The 23,641-nt window shown below is 58.6% G+C and overlaps 1 protein-coding gene across 1 annotated transcript; it reads left to right on the top strand.

The window, feature by feature from the left end:
* The first annotated feature begins 6 nt into the window (after positions 1–6).
* GTSE1 (G2 and S-phase expressed 1) lies at positions 7–21,336 on the top strand. The gene is made up of 12 exons (XM_047785968.1): positions 7–1,807; positions 2,263–2,358; positions 7,496–7,553; positions 7,654–8,209; positions 11,581–11,751; positions 12,333–12,462; positions 14,510–14,884; positions 17,459–17,531; positions 18,112–18,342; positions 19,784–19,994; positions 20,249–20,461; positions 20,868–21,336. Exons 2-12 carry the CDS (start codon positions 2,340–2,342, stop codon positions 20,949–20,951), a joined length of 2,121 nt encoding a protein of 706 aa, XP_047641924.1. The 5' UTR covers positions 7–1,807; positions 2,263–2,339; the 3' UTR covers positions 20,952–21,336.
* Positions 21,337–23,641: the final 2,305 nt, after the last annotated feature.

The raw sequence follows: 23,641 nt of genomic DNA, 5'->3' as shown, positions 1-23,641 counted from the left end.
TGCAACCTCATGGTTCCTAGTTGGATTCGTTTCCACGGTGCCATGATGGGACCTCCCTCAGTAGGATCTTAAGAGAGGTGCTGTTTGACCTCAGGGGCTAGGGGCTCATCCCAAGGGGGAGCCTGCCTTCCCATCCTGAGCTGTCCCCTCCTGCCAGTTCTCAGGACAGAGCCTGCCCACACCCCACCTGTCCTTCCTTCTCCTGGTTCCAAGCAAGATACGACTTGGCCAGGGTATCAGGAACCCTGGTCCCCTCCTCCGGGAAGGCCTCCGTCCCCCCAGTGCAGGCTGGTGCCCCACAGCCCTTGGCACCTGCCCTTGCTATTGCATCTTTCTCGCCGGCTGGACTGCTTGGGGTCAGGGACAGCATATGTGTCCCAGCATCACCCAGCACAGAGCCTGCACTGACTGTCAGGGACCCATGATGGATACGTGATCCCATGAACAAGTGCAGGAAAACATTAAGCATAATCCAACCAGGCAGGGAGAACTGAGTCTACAGTGGCTGGAAAAGAGGAGGCCCAGAGGAGAGATGGACGAAGGTACAGCTCAGAGTTAGCAGCAGCAAGTTATTGATAACTGGGGTACTCACTGAGCACGTCCTACGTGCTGATATGATGCAGGGGGAGGAAGCATCGGGAGTGGGTGTCTGGGGGCCTTCACCCCAGCAGATGCCCACAGGGTCGTAGGAACCCGACATCTAGGCTAATTGCCCTTGGGTCTAGTACCTTCTGGGTCCCTGCTGCAGTGGCCCTGTGGTCACGGCCAGCCAGGCCTGGGCTTTGGGATCATGGATTGAGTCCAGGTTCTGGCAGGCAGGGAGAAGCCTGGAGTGAAGGCAGCCTGCCTGAAGCTGAGCAGGACCCCAGAGGGGCCAGCAGGGGACAATCTGACCTGGCACCCTCCTTCAAGCCCCTCTCTCTGTCTAGGCCCGAAGTCAGGGCTCCTGTCAGGGCTCCTGGACATCCCTACTCCTGGAGCCAATAAATACTCTTTCTAAAGCCAACTTGAAGCTGATTTTCTATTACTTGTAACCCGAGAGCTCTGGACCAAGACCTGCCGCTGGGATTTATACCTGGGTCTGTCTGGCCCCCTCTCTCTTCTCCAGTTAAGCAGGGTCCTTAGCAAAAGATGATGGAACTCAGAAGGGAGCCCATGGACAGAGGCCCAGGGAGAATCCAGGAGGACCCAGCACATCAGAATGCAGTGGGGTGGCGGGCGAGGCAAAGAGCAAGGCCCAGGACTGCAGGGGGAGCCCTTGGATAGAATGGTCAAGGATTCAGGACAAGACAAAGCGGGGATGAAGGCCATGTTCAGGGCCTAAACACGTTCTCCGGGTTCAAGGGCACAAACTGGGGTGTCTGGTCACCCGGTGTCACCTGGGCACTCTTCCGGGCAGGGAACCGGTCTCCTTGCTCTGTTAAGAACTTGGTAATGCTTTACAAAGCAGGTGGGGGCACCTCTTTCGTTTGGTCTTCACATCAACACCCTAAGATAGGAATTTGATTTTTATTTAAGGATGAAGAGCTGGTCCTGATGCCTGGTCTTCTGGGACATACGGGGTGCAAGCTCTAAGAGACCTCGCCCCACGTCAGCTTCACCGCAAGCCTGGGACGAACCTCAGGCACGATCAGCGCGCCGATGCAGTGCGCATGCGTCCTGTGCCCGCCTCCCAGGGCTCTGACTACAACCCCCAGCATGCACCGGGTGCCGAGACCTTTCAAACTAGCCAATCCGCAGCCCGCACCGCAGTTGCCGCGGCGCGTTTAAACCCGGGGCGGAGGCGCGTCGGCCGGGACCGCTCCGGGTGAGGGGACGCGGGGGCGCGGGCGAGGCCCGGGGCGCAGGTCGCGGGACGTCGAGCCGGGGGGGCTCATGTGGCGGGGATCCTAGGCTCCCCTCGCGCGCTCCGTCGGGGCTGCAGCGAGTACGGAGCCGCCCCGGGGGCAAACCGCAGCCCCCAGCAGTCGGCCCGGGGGCTGGAATTCGGTCGTGCGGGTCCGGGGCGTTCAGGCCTGCCTCGGCCGGCGCCGCCCCGGAGCACCCGGCGTGGAGGCGCGCGGGCGCTGGGGTGCGTCGCGGAGGGTCTCGGGCTGCGCCTGAGGTGGCCTCTGCCGCCCCCGCTCCCTGGCCCGCCGCGGCCGCCAGCTCAGCTCCCTCCGCGCGGCCCGTGCTGCTCGTGCTGCAGGGCTTCTCTGGGGCTGGAGGAACCCGGGGCTCGGCTCTGCCACCCGCTCACCTTCTGGCCCGCTCGTCCCGCAGTGACTTCTGACAGCTCTCGCCGCGGCGGGAGGAGCCGGCAGCGACGCGCCTTCAGCCAGCCAGGCCCAGCGGCGGCGATGGAGGTTCCCGAGGACGGTACGTTTTGTGACTGCAGCGCTGTTGTTCGGGGAGCTCGGGGGAGATGCAGGTCTGTTTAACGCTCTTGGGACAACTTACTCGTTTATTCATTCAGTGCTCATCCTGTGCTCTGCACCCCTGCGATTCCTGGTCCCTGCCTTCAAGGAGTTTGCATCCGTCTACTTTTTTTTTTTTTTTGGCCATGCCCGTAGCATGTGAAAGTTCCTGGCTCAGGGCTCCAGACCCCAGCCGCAGGAGTGACAATGAGGGATCCTTAACCCCTAGGCCACAAGGGAAATCCCGTCCAACGTCTTTATTTTCCGGTTTTCTACATTCCCTTTACTCCCAGTTTCAGCTTCATAGCAGAGATTCTTAGCGATTTTATTCACCGCAGGATCCTCAGTGCCTGACCCGTGGTGGGTCCTCAGCTGTATTTGTGGACTTGAATTTGATGTTGCCTTTTTGCGCTCCTGCTGGTTCCTTTTTCGAAGACTTGTTTAGGATCTCCGTCGCTGCCTTAGGGAGAGAGCCTGGCCTGCGGCTCTGCTGTCTTGTTCTGTCCCTGTCTGATTTGAGTGTGGCGGTCAGAGCACAGCCTCACCAAAGGAGTTAAGGACTGTACCCTCTTTCTCTGCTGAAGCGCGGGGACATCCTTCTATCCTTTGTTCTTCGCGGCACCCCCTGGCGTGTAGACTGGGTATCCCAGCATCCTTAACGCCTCCATTTTGCAGAAACCCACCCAGAGGCCGCCAGCCATCGGCGCTGCTTCATCAGATCTAGAACGGTCTTTGCTGCCACATCCCTCTCCTTCCGCTTGTATCTGCCCTCTCTGGCCCCTCCGCCTGGCACGCTGAATCCCCTTGGGGGCCCCAGCCTCTCTCACCCTCCCTTTGTATCCTGACTTTTTTGCCTGTCCATCAGCGCATGCCCATTCCTGACACACGGATGGGTCCTGTTATCTGACTTGTCCCCGAAGTCTCTGCTCCCTCTCCACTGCTCTGTGCCTCATTCAGAGCCAGGCTTCAAGAAGGTTCTCTGTTTCCCCGTGTTTTCCCATCCTCAGCCCCCACAGCTTCCTCCGCCCCCGTCCTCTGTGAAAGCTGCCTTGTCAGCGCCTGAGGACAGCCGGCTTGTCATTTTTCAACGTCTCATTAACTCTTGACCTTCTCGCCTTCTGGAAACGTCCCTTGCTTGCCTTCTGAGGCGTCTTGGTTTTCCTCCGGCCTCCCTGGCTGGTGTATCCATCACTGTGCCCTTCTCCGGCTCTCCCAGCTTCTGAAGCTGATTCCGCAGGACCTGGTTGGGGGTCTCTCTGTATTCCACCCCCCACCCCCAGGTCCTCAGTGGTGCTGTGGCTGTAAATCCCATCCTCCCTCAGGTGGTGCCCACATTTTGTCTTGAGCCAAAGCTCTCCTCTGAGCCCTCGACGTGTACGTTCACCTGCCTACTTGGCATCAGCCGCCTGAGTGTCTCCCAGCTCTTCCTCGGCACGTCCCCCATCCCACCTCCTTCTGAGCCGTTTCTTTGTCTTTCTCATGGAAGCGAGCTGCCCCTCCAAAGGCAGCTGCCACCGTCATCGGATCTTCCGTCACTGTCGTTTCCACTTTCAGAGTAGGCCTTCCTCTTTCCAGCTCCACTCAGATGCCGCCACCTTGGTCTCAGCCGTAGCAGCTCTCCTCCACCTCCCCGGTGTGCCGTGCGCTTCTTTGGCCCATGTGTACATTTGTAATTTCAGTGGATAATGCTTCTTTTCAGGTACACTGTAGGCAGCCACCAGGGTAGCTTTTTAAAAATAAAAGTTAGAGCGTAAACTCTTCTGCTTAGAACCCTTCAGTGACTCCTGTCGCACTCTGGACAAAATAGAAAAGCCTGCCATGGCTTGTATGCTGCTTTTCTGATATGTGTACGCAGCCACTAGGGTAGCGTGAAATTTTTATCTATTGGAATCTCGACCTTTTATTTAATGGCTTCTGGCTTGGAGGCATGGTTAGAACTCCGTACTCCAGGTTGTAAAATCCTTTCCCGTGGTTTCTTGTTTCTTTAAGGTTTCGTTTTTTTTCAGTTAAGTCTTTGACTTATTTGGACTCTGTTCTGCTATGATATGAAGAATAGATCAAACTTGAGACACATGTATCTCCCCTCCTCCCCCAAAGGGTTATCGAGTTTATCTCAGTACCATTTATAGAATAAACCCATTCTCCCCTTTTATTTGATGTGCTACATTATGATATACTAAGCTGTCCTTAGCTCCGTCTTGGGTATTTCTTGTTAGGTTTGTTCATAGGTGTATTTTTCTGCTGCTACAGTAAATGATGTCTTCCATTATATTTTCTGTTCTCCGTGGGTATGAAAGCTGCGGATTGTTGTGTCATAATTTTGTCCTCACCCTTTGCTTTTATTTTTTTGCTGTTTATAATAGTTTTTGGTTGGCTTTCTAGGTTTTTCTTGTGTCTATAGTCATAGCATCTGTGCAGTGTGGTCATTTTCACCTCCAAATTCGTTCCTTTGTCTAACTGTGTTAAAGCATCCAGCACAATGCTAAGAGTTGTGACCGTGGATGGCCCTGCCGTGTTCCCGGCTTTCCATCAAGCCTTTAGTTTATGCATAGATGGTAGCTGGTGGTGCTGTCCATCAGTATTTCTACTTTTATTTTTCCTCCCGGGCACCTGGTGGATTGTGCCTCCCTCCCCGCTTGAAGCTGGGTTTGCCTCCGCTGACTTGAAGGATGGCCGTGTGTCACTTGTGGGTCTTTAAGGACCAGTGTGGAGCTTGCTGTTTCCCCTCTGTGCTGCCATGAAGACCAGGCTGGGCTCAAGGGAGAGGAGGACGTGGACCCGGCCCGGCCCACCCTCCGCAGACGCAGGGTTTGACTGAGAAACGCAGCTTTGTTCTCATCAGCCGCCTGAGGTTTGGGGCTGTGAGAAGGAACCTTACCTGGCTGATAGAGCCTGTTTGCTCCTGGTGGCCAGTCCAACCTGATTGTGGTTTTGGGGTCGAGGTGGACACTTCCTCGTGTGATAAAATGTGTCTGTTTTAAGTCGGCAGTCCTGTTGCGTCTTACCCTGTGTGTCAGCGTATGTGGGGTGGGTCGTGGGGCTTCCTGCTTAGGTCTGGTAACACGGTTACGTTACGAGATTGTGTAAAGTCAAAGTCACCCTGCAGTCCTGAGGTCCTGGCCGAACCTCACTTGCTCACGATAGAGGCCTCGCCTTCTTTTAACGCGTTGCTGGGTTCTGTTTGCAAACATTCCTATTTAGGATTTTTGTCTTGACACGAGCCAAGTCTGTAGTTTTCTTTCTTTCTTTCTTTCTTTTTTTTTTTTTTTGGCTTTTTGGCTTTTCTAGGGCCTCTCCCACAGCATATGGAGGTTCCCAGGCTAGGGGTGGAATCGAAGCTGTAGCTGCCGGTCTACACCACAGCCACAGCAATGCCAGATCCGAGCCGTGTCTGCGACCTACACCACAGCTCATGGCAACGCTGGATTCTTCACCCACTGAGCGAGGCCAGGGATCGAACCCGCAACTTCATGGTTCCTAATTCAGATTTGTTAACCACTGCTCCACGATGGGAACTCCTGTAGTTTTCTTTATTGAGCAAACTTTGTAGGTTTTGGTATGGTTGTGCTTGCTTTATAGAAGTAAGTTAGGAGGGCTTTTTTCTCCCCTATCCTTTGGACCAATATAGTTTGGGAATAATATATTCTTTAAAGATTTGATAGAATTATTCTATGAGAAGTATATTGAGGACTTGTGCTTTTATGGGGGAGAATAGCTCTAATAAATTTCTCTAGCTATTTTGTGATAATTGAACGATTAAGGTTTTTTTTCTTTCTTCTGGAGTCAGTTTTGTAAATAAGTCAATTTTAATCTCTTTTTTTTTTCTTTTTTCTTTTTGGCTGCGCCCCGGTGTGCAGTTCCCAGGCCAGGGATCAAACCTGTGCCACAGCAGTGACAACACCAGATTCTTAACCAGCCATGCCACCAGGGAACTCCTTACTCATTTAAATACAAAAATAAATTCTGTTTTCTAAAACATTTCATCCAAGTTCTTACTTTGCGTACAGAGTTGAGCAACCTAGCTTATAAATCTATAATCTCCTCTCTCTGGTTATTTTTCTTTATTTCTTTGGTGCAGTTGTGCTTTCTACCTTTTCCTTGATGAGGTAATTAGGATTAATTGAATTGACTAATTGGGACCTAATTAGAAGATTAGTGTATTTTTAAAATGTTATGATTTTGATAAACATGCTGCATTGTTTATTAGGATCAAATATAGTAAGATCTGTGAAAGTGGTATGTATATACACTTTACCGTACTGAAATACCAGTTCATTGCATTTCGGTGAGTATTGGCTGAGTGTCCAGGCCCTTAGCTGGACCTTGGGACATTTGGGGGCGTATTAGACATGTGCTGTCTTAGAGAGCTCACAGTCTAGTGGGGGCCACAGAAAGTCGAGGGACGCCTGCAGGCTAGCGATGCTGGGGCAGAGGTCAGGTCCAGGTGCTGCGGGAGCCCCAGGGACTGGCAGGGGTGGCGCGGGATGCAGGAGCCAGAGGAGAAGCCCTTGCCCCCGCAAAGGGGCCTGCTAACCCCGAGCCTGTGGTCTGTGAGCAGAGGCTTGTGAACGGTCAGGGCTGTGAAGGCAGCGGTGACCGGGGCGCAAAGAGCACTTTTCCCTGGGGTTCAGAATGGGCTTCGGGGAGAGGGGGCCGCAGGTATGTGCGTCTGAACAACACTGAACTTGGCTTTGAAAGAGGAATCGATGCAGCTTGTAAATGGGGCGTTTAATTCTAGGGGAGCTGAGGCAGGTGGCCTTTCAGAAACGCTCTGTGCCAGAAAATGACTTACCTGGTCCCGCGAAGCTGGTCGAATGACTCGGTCTTTGGTTTGAGCTTCCCTCTTACACTTAAGGGCTCCAAGATAAGCACCTCTTAGGCCTCGGTGGCAACTTAGTGAACAGAACGGCCGATGCTATTTTTAAAAAGAAAATGGAAAAAATGAGATAATCCAGAGCCCCTCAAGGAAGTGCGACTGTGACAGCTATATGTCCCACTTCCGGAAGTGACATCTCCAAAGCGCTCGGGCAGCCGCGGAGACCGGTGGCGCTTCCCAGGTCCAGCCCGTCCCTAAAATAACGGCCTGCTTCTCCCCGCAGGTGTCGTCCTTTTGGCCGACGAGAAGTTCGACTTCGACCTTTCCTTGTCTTCTTCGAGGTAACACGTCGCTTTCTTCTCCTGCCTTTGCTGTGGCCGCGTCCGGCAGAGTCTCTCACGACCGTGCCAGTGCCACTCACCACGCTTTCTTTTAAAACAGCGCGAATGAAGACGACGAGGTCTTTTTTGGACCCGTTGGGCATAGAGAACGGTGCGTCGCCGCCAGCTTGGAATTAAACGAATTAAACGGCCAGATTCCCAAGGAGCCGCCGCCGCCGCCGCCGCCGGCGTCTCAAAGCCGCCTCGCTTGGAGCCCTCTCACGGGGGAGAAATTTGTGGAGGTTTATAAAGAAGCTCACTTGCTGGCCTTGCAGATACAAAGCAGCAGCAAAAACCAGGCGGCCCAGGCTGCCAAGCCCGGGGGCCCTGGGAGCCAGGAGGTGGATGGATTCATCCAGGAGTCAGCGTTAAAAATAAACCTCTTCGAGAAGGAAAACGAAGCGGAGAAAAGCCCCAGGTCCCTGAAGAGGGAGACGTACTGCCTGTCGGCCGGCGCCCCTCCCGGCCTGGGCCTTGGGCAGACACTGGGCCCACCGGGGCCGAGGGCTGCTCCCCCTCCGAACCAGGCTGGACCGCAGAAGAAGGTCACCAGCAAATTGCCACCGCCCCGAGCCTCGTCCCATAGAGGAAAAAGCATTCCCTGGGCCGTGGAGAAGGTAGCCACACCAACCGGGGGGTCAGACGGTCGCGGCCCTGAGGGCCCCGACGTTGGGGACAGAGCTGGGCTCGGGCAGCAGGGCAGGGCTGCCTCAGGGACAGAGCTGCCTCTGGACGGATGGGGCTGGGCTCGGGTGGCAGGGCAGGGCTGCCTCAGGGACAGAGCTGGGCTCGGGTAGCTGGGCTCGGGTGACAGGGCAGGGCTGCCTCTGGACGGATGGGGCTGGGCTCGGGTGGCAGGGCAGGGCTGCCTCTGGACGGATGGGGCTGGGCTCGGGTGGCAGGGCAGGGCTGCCTCAGAGACAGAGCTGGGCTCGGGTAGCAGGGCTCGGGTGACAGGGCAGGGCTGCCTCTGGACGGATGGGGCTGGGCTTGGGTGGCAGGGCAGGGCTGTCTCTGGACAGATGGGGCTGGGCTTGGGTGGCAGGGCAGGGCTGCCTCAGGGACAGAGCTGGGCTCGGGTAGCAGGGCAGGGCCGCCTTGCTATTGTGGTGTCTTAAAGGCACCGCCTCCTCAGTTCGGTTTGAAATCTTGGCTTTCATTTTGCTGCAACACTGGACACTCCTGCCATTAGGGGTTTTCTTTGCATTAACAAGCAACCTCGTCCCACTCCCCTTCTGGAATAGCCTCTAGTCATCCTCCCCCTCCAGCAGGACTGAGTGTAGGTCACTCTCCTCCAGGCGTGAGGCCAATGCCCGTCCTGGGAAGTGGCCGCGGACCCATGTGCCTTTGGGGTGCCCACGGCCAACTCTGGGAAGCTGGGGGTCCTGTGGATTGTGGGGGTGGGCACTTGGGTAAGGTGGGGGTCAGCTTGCGGCTGCCTCTGGGTTGGCCTTGGCCGGCTTCGCTTGGGGAGGGAGGGAGCACCTGCTTTGGGGGAGCCCCTTGGAGGCGGCCCCACTTGGGCCGCCCAGCCAGTTAGAGGGATGGTGCCTTGGGGCTGGTAGTAGGGTTAGGTCAACGCAGAACACCCAGCAAGGCCTCGAAATCCTTTCTCCTTCTACGAACTCATCTCCTGAACCGCCTGACTCCCTGTTGTCAGGACCCAGAAATGAACCGAGCTGAAAGCGGGGCTGCCGTGGGGAGCCCTGGACGGAGGCGGGGCGTGTGGCCGTGGCGTCCCCAGAGGGCAGAGGCTCTTCCTGTAGTCGTGCAGACTCTTTTCTGGGGGTCATTTGGATGTAAACTGCTGAAGTGATGTTTCTAGCATGAAAGCAGTGTGAATCCACGTGGCACATGGATTTGTGTGTGTTACACATGGACTTGGGCAAGGATTTGCGTGGGTAACTTGGAGACTTGAGGCAGGGGATTGTGCGTGTGTGTGTGTGACACACGGTCTCAGGGCAGAGAGGTTGTGATGACAGTCTGGCTGGTTGGGCCCTTTTGTTTCCTGGTCCTCGGTAGCGCTCCGGCGCCAGGGCTGCTTTCGGTCGGAAAGGTGTTCGCCGAGAGCTGGGCTGCGTCTGAGCTCCCTCGGGAACCCCTGTCACTTCCCACGGTGTTTCTACGGGAAAGTCAGCCACGGCTCAAGTGACCCGTCGGCCCACATCCCCCCGTGAGGCTCGCCGGTCACGGCCGGGCCGCTCGGCGGGCTGATCAGAAGTGTCTGCTGCGGCGGCGGGGCCGCGGCCGCGGTGAGAAGACGCTGAAGTAGCACGTGTCGGTGAGGCTGTGGAGACATGGCAGTGCTCACGCATTGCCGGCGGGACCGTGCAAGTGGTTGGGCGGTTCCCAGGGAAGTTACACAGAAGTCACGTGGCCCTGCAGCGCCACACCTCGGCCTGGTCCCCAGGGAACTGAACGCACGTGTCCACGCAGAAACCTGTGTAGCGGTGCCCAGAGCAGCGGTGTTCATGGCAGCCGAAAAGCAGTAACCGCTAGTAGTGCCCACTGGCTGATGAACAGATCCGAAAACGTGGTCCGTCCGTACAGTGGGCTATTTGGGGTTTTGTCTTTTTCTTTCTTTTTTATGCCCACACCCACGGTGTATGGAAGCTCCCAGGCCAGGGATTGAATCCTGTGATCTGTGCCACAGCTGCAGCAAAGCCAGGTCCTTTACTCCACTGCGCTGGGCAGGGATTGAACCTCTGCCTCCACGGTGACCTGAACCGCTGCAGTTGGATTCCTTTTTTTTAATCCATCTTTTTAGGGCCACACCCGCGGCATGTGGAGGTTCCCAGGGTAAGAGTCGAATCAGAGCTATAGCTGCCAGCCTACACCACAGCCACAGCAACATGGGCTCCGAGCCGCGTCTGCGACCTCCACCACAGCTCGCAGCAACGCTGGGTCCTTAACCCACTGAGCGATGCCGGGGATCGAACCTGCGTCCTCGTGGATGCTCGTCAGATTTGTTTCTACTGAGCCACGACGGGAACTCCTGCGGTTGGATTCTTAACGCCCCGTGCCACAGCGGAAACTCCACAGGGGGATACTTATGACCAGGAAGACATGCAGGACGGATGCCTGCTAAACACAGGTGACCCTGGGAGCATGGTCAGTGAGAGAAGCCAGACGCAGAAGGTCACGCGTCACGTGATCTCATTTCTCCGACGTGACCATAACAGGCAGGTCCTGTTCGCGAGACGGAGGGTAGCTTGCGGGTGGCCTCGGCCGGGGCTGAGGAGCGCAGAGGGGCTGCTAAGGCCGCGAGCTCCTCTTGGGGCAACAAAAGTGTTCTGAGGTTGAGTTGTGACGATGCTGCCCCGGCGCAGAATACGCTAAAACCACTGGTGTGTCCGCTCCAAACAGTGGGTTTTAGGTTACGTGGCGTATGTCTCTCTTTCCAAAAAGATGTGACGGGAAAAGAAGGTAACCGCTTCCTCCCGCCGACTTCAGGAGCTGCTGTTGCTGGTTCACAGGGGTTATTTAGGCAGCACGGCCTTCAACTCCGTGAATGCCCTTGTGCCTAAGTGTCAGGAATTTACTCTCTGGTTGCTTCTGCTGGCCAAAGGGAAATGGCTTTTTGGTCCTAGATGAAGATTCATGGCAGCTGGGCAGCTTCTCTGGTCGCGGGCGTGACCCCTGATGAGTGATTCCTTTCTGGGCGGCGTTTGCACTTGTGTGACTAGATCAGTGTCCTGTGATCAGCCTTACGCGGAGCGACGGCGACCCTCTCGAGAGGCGCTCTCTCCGCCCTGGTAAAGATCCGACTTGGTGCCGCTTCGCCCTGCTTCTGATGAGGACGCTCAGGCCACCCTCACTCTGGTCCGTGCCGATCTGGGGCAGGAAGCGCGTGGCTGGCGTCCTCTGGGAACGGCCGCGGCGCTGAGCGCCCTCGGGGAGCCGGACGCCTGCCGTTGCTCTGACTGAAGGCTCCGTGCGCCGGTGTTAAAGGTGAGGTGGCTCTCACATCTCATGTTCCATGTCTCAGCCTGTGAAAGAGAGGCCAGCGAGTCTTTCCAGCGGGAAGACCCTACATGACAAGGAAGCCCTCGGCACCGTGCCCGCCGACAGGCCCCTGGCTGCCCAGGATGTCAGCAGCTTGCCCGCCAGCGCGGGCCCCGCGGGCCCAGGCAAGCGATCGCTCCCTGTTCCCAACAAGGTGGGTCGGCCTGGGGCGTGGGGCTCTGGCTGTGGACGCGGGGGATCGGGTGGCTTTGAACACGCGGGACCTGTCTTTTGATTAAAGTCAGGGTTAGGGAGGTTGAACTAGGACCCAGGAGAGGCAGCTCGGCAAAACGTGGAGCACACGGGCCTGGCAGGCGGGAGGGGCGGCCAGAGATGCTCCCTGCTCCCCTCCCAGGGTCCAAGCGCTGAGGAGAGGGGGTGCTGGTGCTCGGGAAACGGCAGCTCCTCCCGGGCCTGGAGACGCCTGTCCACGCCCTTGCTGCTTATTTTCCAGCACTGAGGTCAGGCTGAGCCACGTGAGCTTGCGACGGCTGCCAGATCCCTGGTGACGCGCGTGACAGTGGCCGAAAGCCAGGCCCCGCAGGCCTCCCCCATCCGCATGCAGCCGCCCCCTGGGGCTTCCCGCGCGGGGCCCTGCGGCCGCGCGCGCTGTGGGAGGTGCTGCTCCACCTCCTCCTCCTCTACGCCCAAGACGGCGCTTTGTCCGTTACTGCAGACGCAGAACCCCGCGCTGGCGGAAGTAGCTGTGTGTGGGTCACGCGGTCTCTGTTTCAGTCCGGGCTGAAGAGAAGCATGTGCAGACCACCTGGATGCGCCGGCGGTCTTGCCAGAAGGCCCTCCTCCTCCTCGGGGCCCCTCCCGGGCGCCAGGTCTGGCGCCTGTGCTGCTCCGGCGGCCGGCGAAGGTAAGGCGGCCCGGAGCGCTGTCTGCCCCTGCCAGGCTCTCTTGGCAGGGCCACTGAGCTCAGGAGGTTCCGGGAGGCTTGCTGTGGTCTGGGGCAGGGGAGGCGGTGTCCTGCAAGGAGAGGCGCGCTCGGATGGACGGTCATCGTTTAGGTGGGACAGGCGGTCACCAAGTGGGCGCCTTCTGGGTGCCAGAGAAGCGGAAGGAGGCTGAGACCAGCCTCGTGGACATGTGCTCAGACACGGGTCTCTAAGTGGGACGGTTCCAGGTGCTGCACACTGAGCAAAGGGCCCTTCTAAGTCCTGGGTGCTGGTTTGCTTATTTATTTTTTAATGATTTTTGTTTTTTCCGTTAGAGTTGGGCGCTAATTTAAGTCTGCACTCCCAACCCTGTTCCAAGTCAGGCTACTTGCTGCTCTTAAGCCAAGCATGCCATCTGGTGGTCAAGGGGAGAGATCCCACTTCCTAAGCCCGCTTCAGAGCATGTTTGACTGTAGTCCAGGCAGCGTGGTGTGCGTTTTGCACACAGAGTGTGAAGTCTGAACTCTGGAATGAGGCTGATCTGACCTGGAGTCCTGACTGCCAGTTGGTGGCTGAGAGAACGGAGTTGTTTCTGCATCTTTTCAAACCTCCCCGCAGTGTCTTGTGGGCCTTAGAAGGACCCGCAAAGTTCCGGCCCCGTCTCTGCCAAGTGGCCCATGTCCAGTGGGAAGAACCTCTGTTAGGTTCGGTACCGTGAGGTCTGTTTTGCTGCATTGGTTCAGCATGGGCACTGTTTTTGTGTCCAATTTCCAGTCCTACCTCTGGTGTTGAGACAGACTGAGGGGGGCCTCTGGTCGGTGTGTCTTTCCCTGTGGTCTCTAGCAAATCTCCAGGGTCACATCCAAGTGTGAGACCGTTCGACACAGCGTAACGTGAGCTGTGGCATTGCCCATTCTCTTCTGTTTTTCTTTTAAGACTCTTCTACCAGCTTGGCCTCTGTGTGGGGTGTATTGGCAGCTGTTTTTACCCCAGTTTATTTGCTCTTCTGATGTAAACAGCGTTCGTAATTGATAGGCTCCAACCTCCTTGTAATTTAAAGGACCGACCAGAAACACGTCGTCTCTCCCTGTGCGCTGCCCCCACCCTCGCGCCCCCTCCAGTGGGACAGGCGGGACCTGTGACTCGACCGTCCGTTTTTGTCTGCTCAGCTAGAGTAGATTTCTGCCGTCGACATAGTGAAGATAGGGGAGCTCGAACTCTCATACACTGATAGACATTCCGATAATTGTGTTCCGAATTAGCCCTTAACACACTCCCGGCTAAGCTGTGAGTGGCCCGGGTGGCCCTGTGTTTGAGGTGCTGCATGATGGACATGCAGAGTAGTCTTCATATGTCTTTTTTTTTTGTCTTTTTATTTTTATTTTTGCTTTTTAGGGCCGCACCTGTGGCACATGGAGGTTCCCAGGCTGGGAGTCTAATCGGAGCGGAAGCTGCCAGCCTGCACCATAGCCACAGCAACACCAGATCTGAGCCTCGCCTGTGACCTAGGCCACAGCCCATGGCAATGCCAGATCCTTAACCTACTGAGCGAGGCCCGGAATAGAACCCACAACCCGTGGTTCCTCGTCGGATTCATTAAGCACTGAGCCACGAAGGAAACTCCTTTGTCTCTTTATTTTATTTTTTTTATTTTTTAGGGCCACACCACCCTCGGCACATGGAGGTTCCCAGGCTGGGGGTCTCATCGGAGCTGCTGCCGACAGCCTGCACCACAGCCACCGCAATGTGGGACCCGAGCAGCGTCTGCGGCCCACACCACTGCGCCAGGCCAGGGATCGAGCCTGTGTCCTCGTGGATGCGAGTCACAGTCACGTCCGCTGAGCCGGGACGGGAGCTCCTGCTGCGTTTTTGTGTGGAAATCACTGCGCTGGAAATGCGTCATTCTCCTCACTGGGAAGCGCATTGTGGGAGACGAGTTAAAGAAAGCGTGTCTGTGTCTTAAGTAACTTGGGGATTAAACATCACATCGGCTTGAGCGATGATCAGACTGTGTGTCTCCGCTTCCAGCTAAATCCGGTGAACGTCCAAGCCTTCCCGCGGGCAGCTCCCGGCCAGACCCCGGCCAGTCGGGCAGAACCGGACTCGCCGTGCCGCCGCCGGCTCTGCAGGCGGGCCCTGTGGCCGAGGCCCGCGGGCAGGGCCAGCGCTCCGGGCCTGCCGCGTGGACAGCGGAGCAGCCCAGGGCGCCCAGCAGCGGGCCGCTCGCCCGACCCCACACTCCAGGACAGGGAGGCCCCGGGCTGAGCTCTCACTTGGGTTTGGCACCGTCTTCGCAAACGCAGGCGACGGGGGGCGCCAGAGGGCGCGGTTCCTGTCTGACTTCCAAGACCAAGGTCACGGCTACCCCGACAGACCAGTTTAAAGTTCCCAAGTCTTCTGCTGGTAAGTAAGAGAGAAACTTTCGTGTGCTTTCAAAATACTGAGCACACTGAAAGTTAAAGGAATTACTGGCTTTGGGGATGCTGGTGTCTTGGCTCTGGTTTTTCCTGAAGCGCTTCGCGTGAGTGTCCCGGCTTGGCTGTCTGGGTGGGCCGGGCATCTCCTCCCTCGAAGGACCCTCCACCTGACACCGCATCGCCCCGCGGCGGCTCCCGAGAGGCTCCCTTGCTGGTTTCAGCATATGCCGATGGTGGTGTCTTTGCGTTTAGCCTGCGTGGGAGTGCTTGAGTCGGTCTGTAGGTCAATGTTTTTAATCAAATCTGGGGAAAACCTGGCCGTTATTTCCTCAAGTGTATTTCCTTGCTTCCCCCTGTTTCCCGGGACTCGGGCTGCCTGTGTTGTCCCCGAGGTCACTGTGCTCTGCGCTCGTGTTTTCCCAGCCTCTGCTCTTGTGCTCCGGTTTGGATCGTTTGTCACGTCTCTGTGAGCACAGGTGTCTTGCTCTGCAGGGTGTCTAACCTGCTGTCAGGCCCGTCCAGTTGACTTTCATCTGACGGTGGAGTTTCCCCATTTTTGTCCTCATGGTATTTGTTTTCCTTCGAATTCTTAAACATTTATAGTGGGTTTTTATTTAATTAATTAATTAATTTGCTTTTTAGGGCTGTACCCGTGGCATGTGGAGGTTCCCAGGCTAGGGGCTGAATCAGCTACAGCCGCCGGCCTACGCCACAGCCACAGCAGTGCCGGATCCGAGCCGTGTCTGCGACCTACACCGCAGCCCACGGTAACGCCAGATCCTTAACCCACGGAGCGAGGCCAGGGATTAAACCTGCAACCTCAAGGTCCCTAGTCAGATTCATTTCCGCTGCGCCACGACGGGAACTCTGAATGGCTTTTTTGAAAGACTGTTTATTCTAATTCCATCTTCCCTGTCCCTTTGGGCCTGTTTCCGTTGACTAGTTTTTTCCTGGTTATGGTTACATTTCCCTGCTTCTTCACATGTTTAATAATTTTTATTGTCTACTGGACATCAAAAATCGTACATTTTGGGTTTTGGGTTTTTTTTTGGTCTTCCTAGGGCCTCACCCAAGGCATAGGGAGGTTCCCAGGCTAGGGGTCGAATTGGAGCTGCAGCTGCCGACTTGCACCACAGCTCACGGCAACGCCAGATCCCCGACCCACTGAGTGAGGCCAGGGATGTGGCTGTGAGCCATGGGGACTCAAGGTGACCCTGGTGATGGGAGGGCGGGAGGGAGAGCAGAGCTTGGACAGAGACCAGGGTCCCGTCTGGACCTGTCGAGTCTACAGGGGCTGTGGGCTCCAGGGGTGTCCATGAGCTTGGACCTCAGAGGAGAGGCCTCAGCGGGAGATGAAGCGGAGGGTCCCAGAGCAGAGAGCTGGGCGCGTGTGCAGCCGCGGACGCCGTAACGGATGGCTCCCTCGGGGGCAGCCCCTCCCAGGGAGCTTGTTCAACGGTGTCTGCTCCCTTCTTCCCAAACGCCCGCGTGCTGCCGCTGCCCAGCTGCCGGCTGGCCCTCCCTCCCCCGGACCCCTGCCCACTGCTGCCAGGCCAGCCCCCGACGGCTCCTCAGCTCCGCTGAACTGCGTTCTCACTTTGCCAGCTGTCGCGTCCCCACACCCTGGGCCAAAGCGTCCCCACCACGTTAGCACCGGCTCCACCAGGGCCGCGACGACACGGCTGAGCACACGCTGCCCCCACTCTGGCTGTTGTGTGACACTAGCTGTCATCACAGGAGACGCGGGGCCTGTGGTGTCAACTTTCTGATGATATTCCTGAGACGGAGTGTCACTTGCTGTGACTCCGCCGTCAGGGCCACACGAGGAGCTGAGGCCTGAGTGACCTGCACTCAGCCTTCGAGTCGGAAGCGCCAGCCCCAATCCCCAAGCCCAGGGGCTCGGCCCCCCTGCTCACCCTTGGTTAATTGTGGCTGTGATAGGGTAGTTTAATAACCCGAAATTCAACAGAAGGCGTTCCCCTCCATGGCCTTTGGAAGCTCCACCAGAAGGCAGAAGCAGGGGGAAGGAGGTTCGGGCTGTGACAGCGGGAACCCAGCACGGGGGGTTGGGGGTGAGGGCGGCCCTGTCTGGGCAGGGACCTCCTGGCGGGCGGGTGAGCTCCCGCACATGAGACTGCACGTAAACAACAACGTCACATGGTCACCACGTGCTGTCCTGGTTCCTGAGAGCCGAGGCGGTGGCAGGCTCTGTGGGACCCGCCTGGAACAACCCCCCCCCCCCCCCCCGCCACCGTGTGAGGGCGGCCTGCCTGGGCTCGGCCCTGGGCGCTTTCCCCACTCTGGTGCTCCAGCCGCTCTGTGCCTGCCTGGGGACAATCCAGGCTGAGGGCAGCGGTGTGACGGCCGCACCCCCCGGCCGGGCACTGCAGCCCTGCTGGTATGTCCCCTGCTGCGCTCCAGGGCCGGCAGCTCTTCCCATGGGCCTGTCTCCTCTGTCTGCTTTCCGTGCCATCTTCATGGCAACGTGGGCAGGTGGAGACCGCGAGGAGACAGACTGTCCGCTGACCCGCATCTGACTGCTCACTTCTTCTCGTCACAGGTGAACCCCCAGGCGGTGCCACCCCCAGGTCCTCCCGGGCGCAGAGGCCGCAGTCCTGCACGGCCGTGGGGAGGTAATGAGTCAGTCCACTTCCTTTCCTCTAGGAAGAGACCCGGGCGCCTGCTACCTTCCCAAGCACCTTCTCCGGCGTGCGGCGACCCCGCGGCCTGGCCACGCAAGGCCGGCCTGAGCCTGGTCTCTTGGAGCTGCGGCTCCATCCGCTGTGGTTCATGGTGGCCGCAGCCTTGCTTCTGGTCCTCGAACCTGTGGTTCTCTGGCCAGACTGCATGGCCCACCCGCGGAGGTTCTGGCTCAGTTGGGCTGCGGCAGAGCCCTGCGCCTGCGGGGCCTGAGGGCCGCTTGTGTGGGCTGTGGTTGAGGCAGGGTCTGAGCCCAGGGCCGCTGTTTCCTGGCCCAGACTGAGTGCAGGCGATTGACTCTTTCGACTTCGTGTCCCAGTGGGGCCGCAGAGGAGCCGAGGGCGGGGCGGGGTGGCTGCAGCCCCCCTCAGAGGACAGGGCTCTAACTGGCTCCGCTGGCCTCAGCCTTTTCCATTGAAACTGCAGACTTCCTGCCTCGTTAGCACGTGGCTGAGCCGTCAGGGTTGTCTGCGTCTAGGTCACCCCTCACTGACCCCCCGTTTGCCTCCCCAGGGTCGTGCACAGCACGCCTGCCCGCCGGTCCTTGGCCTCACAGAGCCTCGTGGGCAGCATGGGGACCCCCGTGAGCGCAAGACGCGTGTCGGCCCTGCCCACGCCTGCCAGCCGTCGTCTCTCCAGCCTGGCACTGGTGACCCCTCAAACCATGCCCAGAGCACTGGCTTCTCCCCTGTGCGTGTCTGCTCGGCGACTCGCTTCTGAGCCACAGAAAAAATCTGCAGTAAGGTAAGAGTTAAAGGTTGCACTAAGTTCCTCTCAAGTTCATAAAACTCCCAAGTGGTCGTGTGCTGAGGCGCTGAAAGGTCACTGTAGGAACTGTCCCCACTGCAGCCGTGAGGGACCCCCCCCCCCGTGGGCGGGGCTCTGAAAGGGGGGCTGGGCACCTGCTCCTTTCTTGTGCCTCTGTCCCGGGTCCGAGCTGGAGGCCTGGGCAGCAAAGAGGACGCCTGGACCTCGTCACACCCTCGGGGAGACGAAGGCCTCCCTCTCCCGGGGAAGGCCCCCCAGCCTCGCCCCCGAGGGTCTCCGTGGGGGTAACCACTCCCAGGCTTCCTGGGAGGCGGACGCAGCTCCACTGCCTCACCCTCGCTGTCACTTTGCCACTTTGCTGCAGCCCCACGGCCCCTCAGCGCACTGTGGGCAGGCCCATCCTCGCCGTCCTCTCTGCCCCGCGTGCGCCCCTGGTCCTGGCAGGGCTGCCCTCTCCGGGCGGCAGTCTGCGTCCAGGGCCCTCTCTGGACCCCAGATCCCTGCCCGGTCTCCTCGCTGCCCCCACAGAGGCCGCGTGTGTCCGCTGGCTGCTCGTCCGAGTCCGCTGCGGTGGAAGCCCTGAGCCGGGCCTTCCCTGTCAGGCTCGGTGCCCTGTCCCCAGGCCTGGGGACGCACTCCTGGCACACAGTAGTCTCAGGAACTGCCTGTGAGAGGGTCACCCACTGGAACAGACCCTTGGTCACTGGCTTCCGTGGCTGGAAGCCTGTCTGTGCAGGGGACCGGGCAGTCGGCAGAGCTGGGGGCAGAGCACACAGGTGGGTGTCCGCTCGGATCTGGGCGAATGGAGAGCAGAAGAAAAAGCGCTAGGCTGTGTGTCACACGGGGAGAGGGGACACCAAACAGATGCGGCCTGGAGTGTGGACCACGACTGTGCCCTGTTCGCAGGTGTCAGTGCCACCTTCTCGGCAGTTCTCATGCCTGTAAACGATTCAAAGGGAAACAAGGCGAATTCACTGACCGAAGCCGCGGCTTTCTGTGCTTTCGCGTGTGACCTGTTCTGAGGGGTGGGTGTCGACACCTGCCGGGTGGCTGACCCTGTCCTGGGTCTGGAGACACATGGGAGGCAGGCCAGCTGGGACCTCACTGCTGCCAGGAACACCGACTCCAGGGCAGTGTCTGCTGGGGACCGGGGACGGGCTCACGGTGGAGCGTGGAACCAGGGCATCCTGACGCGTGGCCTGGGCTCCCACGGCAGCAGCGGGGCCGCTGTGGTCCTGCCTGGTTCCTCCTACTGCTGCCTGACGGAAAGGGCCTAAAATGGGCTCGTGTGGAGGCAGGCTGGTGGCCGGCGCTGACAGGGACGCAGGAACCCCAGCCAGCCGCCCAAACCAGGCTCCCCGAGTCCTGGACCAGCCAGTGCGGGGCGCCGGTCCTAAAAGCGCCCCTCCCTCCGCAGGGCCGCCCCAGCGACGGAGCGCCAGGGCCGGGCGGCCTCCGGGCTCTCGGACACGTCGCTGGACGGGAGCTTTTCTCCTGCGTCTGCTGTGCCACAGGCGCTGAGCTTTTCTCCGGAAAAGAGTGACTTGACTTTCTCGAAAAGTATCGCCACAGAAGCAGCAGCAGCTCTAGGTGACCCGCGGCCACCTGAAGCTCCGCTCCCCGGGGAGGTGAGAGCGGCGGCGCCGGGTGGCCCGGGGCTTCCAGTGCCCGCCCTTCCGGAGGGAGGGTGTCGGGACCCCCGCCCCCACCGGCCGCGACACGGAGAGACCCCGGTGGGGGGGGGGGGGGCCCGCAGGTCAGGGCTCCCCCCGGCCCCGCCCAGGCCTCCTTCCCAGGTTCCAAACCGGCCGCGTGGGAGAGAAGCCAAGGCCGGCGTCTCCGCGGCTCGGCCCACTCGCCCTTGCCCGCTTCTCCCGTCCAGGCGGTCCTCGTGGACGTGCAGCTGGAGCAACTCCGCATCGGCCCGGCAGCCGCAGGCGCCCCCCCGGGCGACCTCCCGCTCATCGACTTCTGCGCGACGCCGGAGGCCAGCGCGGCTTTGGGGGCTGGGGGCGGGCCCCTGGTCGACCTCCTGACGAACACCCCAGGCGCGGAGCGGGGGGCTGCGGCCAAGCTCCCCCTCGAGGCGGGGCAGGTGAGGCCCGGGCGGCCTGCAGCTTCGGCTCGGGTGGTCGCGGCTGGGTTTGCTCCTCCCCAGGCACAGCAGGGTGACCCTGCAGAGGGGCCACCGGGCTTCGAAGGGCCGCAGGGCTCGGCCTCCTCGTCGGTGGCTGGAGCCCTCCGTTCCCCAAGCCCCGCGGAGGAATCCCTCCCGCATCCCCTCCAAGGCCGGGTCCCCAGTGCCCGACAGACATGGTGGAGGCGCACGGGGTCCGCAGCGAGTGGCGCTTTCTCCCTCCAGCTGCTCCAACACAGCGGTCAAGGCGTCTCCCGGGGCCTGGGCCAGGCTCCCGAGCCGTCGGGGCCGCGCCGCGGGGGGCTGGCCACAGGCAGCCCGGCCTTACGCGGATGCCCCGCTCCTCCGTCCTTCTCCCCTGCAGCTCATAGACTTGTCCTCCCCTCTGATCCTGCTGAGCCCCGAGGCCGACAAGGAGAACGTGGAGTCGCCGCTTCTCAAGTTCTGAGCGGAAGAGGGCCTTTGCATTTCCCTCAAGGCCAGTGCCTTCACCACAGGCAGCCCTAGTGTGGCTTTCAACCCTGAGATAAAGTTGAGGAGAGGTGGTTTTGGCAAAGGTGAAAACACAGACATCTAAGTGAAGTGGCCATGCCTGGAGTGGGGCTGTGGGATCCGGGGTGTTGGCCACCTGAGGTCACTGCTGGCCGGGAGCTCCTGTTCCCGCGCCCGCCACACCCGCAGGTGCGAGGAGCTGCAGTGGCTCTAGGTGAAGAATTCGTTTGGAATCTTTTGTACGTAAAATAGCAAGTGGCTATTTTTAAAATTAAGTGTGTACGAAAAGTTAAATATTCTAGGTTTAAGTTAAATTGTAAAATAAAATGTATTAAAGCTTATCTGGATGTTTATCTTGATTTTCAAACATGCATAGCTATTTTTATTACTAGTCAGCATGCTCGGTTTATATTATCCAAACTTTCTTTCTACAAAAGTGATTTTCAGAATTTAGTGTGGATAAAAATTGGTTTAAATGCAGATCCCAGGCCCCACCCCCAGGTCTGGGGCAGGCCTAGTGTCCTGTGCTTTCAGTGGGCACCCAGGTGATGGCAGCGAGATGGGTTCCAGAGCTTCCCTTAGGAGGAGGCCGCTCCAGGAGGTGGGGTGCAGGACGGAGGGGGAAGCGTGGGAACGAGGGGCTTATCTGAAGGCTGGACCCCTGGCTGTAGGAGCGCCCCTGGTGGAGGCCAGCAGGGTCATGGCCTGTGGAACCCTTCTAACTTAGTATCTGCTAAAAACAGCTAGCCTGGAAGTCACTAATCCACAGAGATCCTTTGTTTTAATTTAATTTTACTTTTTTAACGGCCACCCCTGTGGCATAATGGAAGTTCCCAGGTGGGGAGTCTAATTGGAGCTGCAGCTGCCGGCCTACGCCACAGCTCACGGCAACGCCGGATCCTTAACCCACTGAACGAGGCCAGGGATAGAACCTGCGTGCTCACGGAAATAACATCAGGTTCTTAACCCACTGAGCCACAACGGGAACTGCCTTATTTTTTATTGTACAGCCGCACCAGAGGCATATGGAAGTTCCAGGGCCAGGGATCGAATCCAGCTGCAGCTACAGCACTGGGCCAGGGATCGAACCCGTGCCTCCATGGCAACCCAACCACTGCAGTCAGATTCTTAACCCACTGCGCCACAGCAGGAACGCCTATTATTCAATGAGGAAGTTTCTCAGTCTTAGTTCAGTGGCTTCACAGCAAACAGTAGACAAGCTGCTAACTGGACCGGCTTTGGGGTCCAGTGTTCCCCACACAAAAACCAGGGGACCTCTGTTCGCACCAGGCTGGGGGAGGGGAGCTGGTTGATTCGTGTCAGCAACGCACAGCAGCATCACTTGGGACGGCCGCTCCCGCGGTACCAGGGGCAGACGGGTGAGCACCAGGGACCGCACCGCTGTGCCTGGAGCCAGAGCTCTACTTGCGAAGGCGGCGGGGCTCGGACATGAGTCCCTAAGGAGGCGTCCCAGGAAACCAGAGGTTCGACGCCAGCAGGGCCGCCTCCCTGGCGCGCCACGGCAGTCCACTCTGCCCTCGTCTGTCCCGGTGGGCAGCATGAATTTCAGGACCCGCCAAGGGCCCTCGACGTCCGGTCTGCCCCCTCATCTCGCAAGGGGGAACTTCCCCAAACCTGGAACTGCATTCACTCATTCAACCAGCATTATGTGGAGACAAGCATGAGGCAGGCTGCATTTCAGCGGGGGTCGCCGCTAGGGGGCGCAAAGCTCACGCATCGTCCAGCGTTTGCTGGGAGGGAGGGAGCAAGTGGGCTGGGGCGGGCAGTCCACGCGGGGGCTGAGCTGGGCCCCTCCTGCTCCCCGGCTCCTCTCATCGGGGCCCTCCCCTCCCGCAGACTCCTCGGGAGCAGCCAAGCTCTCCCGGGGGCCACGGTGCGCTGTCCCATCTACAAGGGTCCCCGGGCAGGAACCCTATCTCTTCAAACAGATAGGAGGAGGTCCCCAGAGCGCGTTGGGTAACCAGGGCCTGCTGCGCCCTCATCCTTACTCTTCTGGAAAAAGAGCCCTTGCTCTGCTTCCTACAGGGGCTGTGTCCATCGCCAACCACGGAACTCACTGCTCTCCGCACTGGTGGCCCTGATGTACCACCAGTTGGCAGTTCCTGCTTCTTGTGTCAGAACTGGGGACTTGGGGGCTTTCCTCATTTCACTCCAGGCTCTTGAAACTATTCATATTCTCAAGAAAATGACTTGCCTTAATAATTATCCACATTTAGACAAGTACCGCCGCTGTTAAGCTTTTAAGAAACTGTTAAGAAATCAATGGGTTTTTTTCAGAGCCGCACCCATGGCATATGGAAGTTCCCAGGGTAGGGGTCAAATCTGAACTGCAGCTGCCTGCATACCCCACAGCTAGAGCAACGCAGAATCCGAGCTGCGTCTGTGACCTACACCACAGCTCATGGCAACACCGGAGGCTTAACGCTGAGTGAGGCCAGGGATCAAATCCACATCCTCGTGGATTCTAGTCGGGTTCATTACTGCTGAGCCATGAAGGAAAGTCCAAAAAACCAATGTGATTTTAATGCTAAGCTTTGGTGTATGTGATCAAAAACCATCTGCATTTGGAGTGCATTTCCTCCCCCGCTGTTCTCAAACGACGGTTCAAACCCTACCTGAAATCAA

This window comes from Phacochoerus africanus, chromosome 7 (genome assembly GCF_016906955.1).
Source record: "Phacochoerus africanus isolate WHEZ1 chromosome 7, ROS_Pafr_v1, whole genome shotgun sequence".
Lineage (NCBI taxonomy): Eukaryota > Metazoa > Chordata > Mammalia > Artiodactyla > Suidae > Phacochoerus > Phacochoerus africanus.
Note: the sequence above shows the minus strand (reverse complement) of the source record. Positions and strands in the feature narration are given on the sequence as shown.

Bases quoted from the DNA above. Each gene is read 5' to 3' on its own strand.
- GTSE1 (XM_047785968.1), top strand. The intron at 14,885-17,458 runs GTAAGTAAGAGA...TTCTCGTCACAG, and splicing joins AGTTCCCAAGTCTTCTGCTG to GTGAACCCCCAGGCGGTGCC. The intron at 20,462-20,867 runs GTGAGGCCCGGG...TCTCCCCTGCAG, and splicing joins TCCCCCTCGAGGCGGGGCAG to CTCATAGACTTGTCCTCCCC.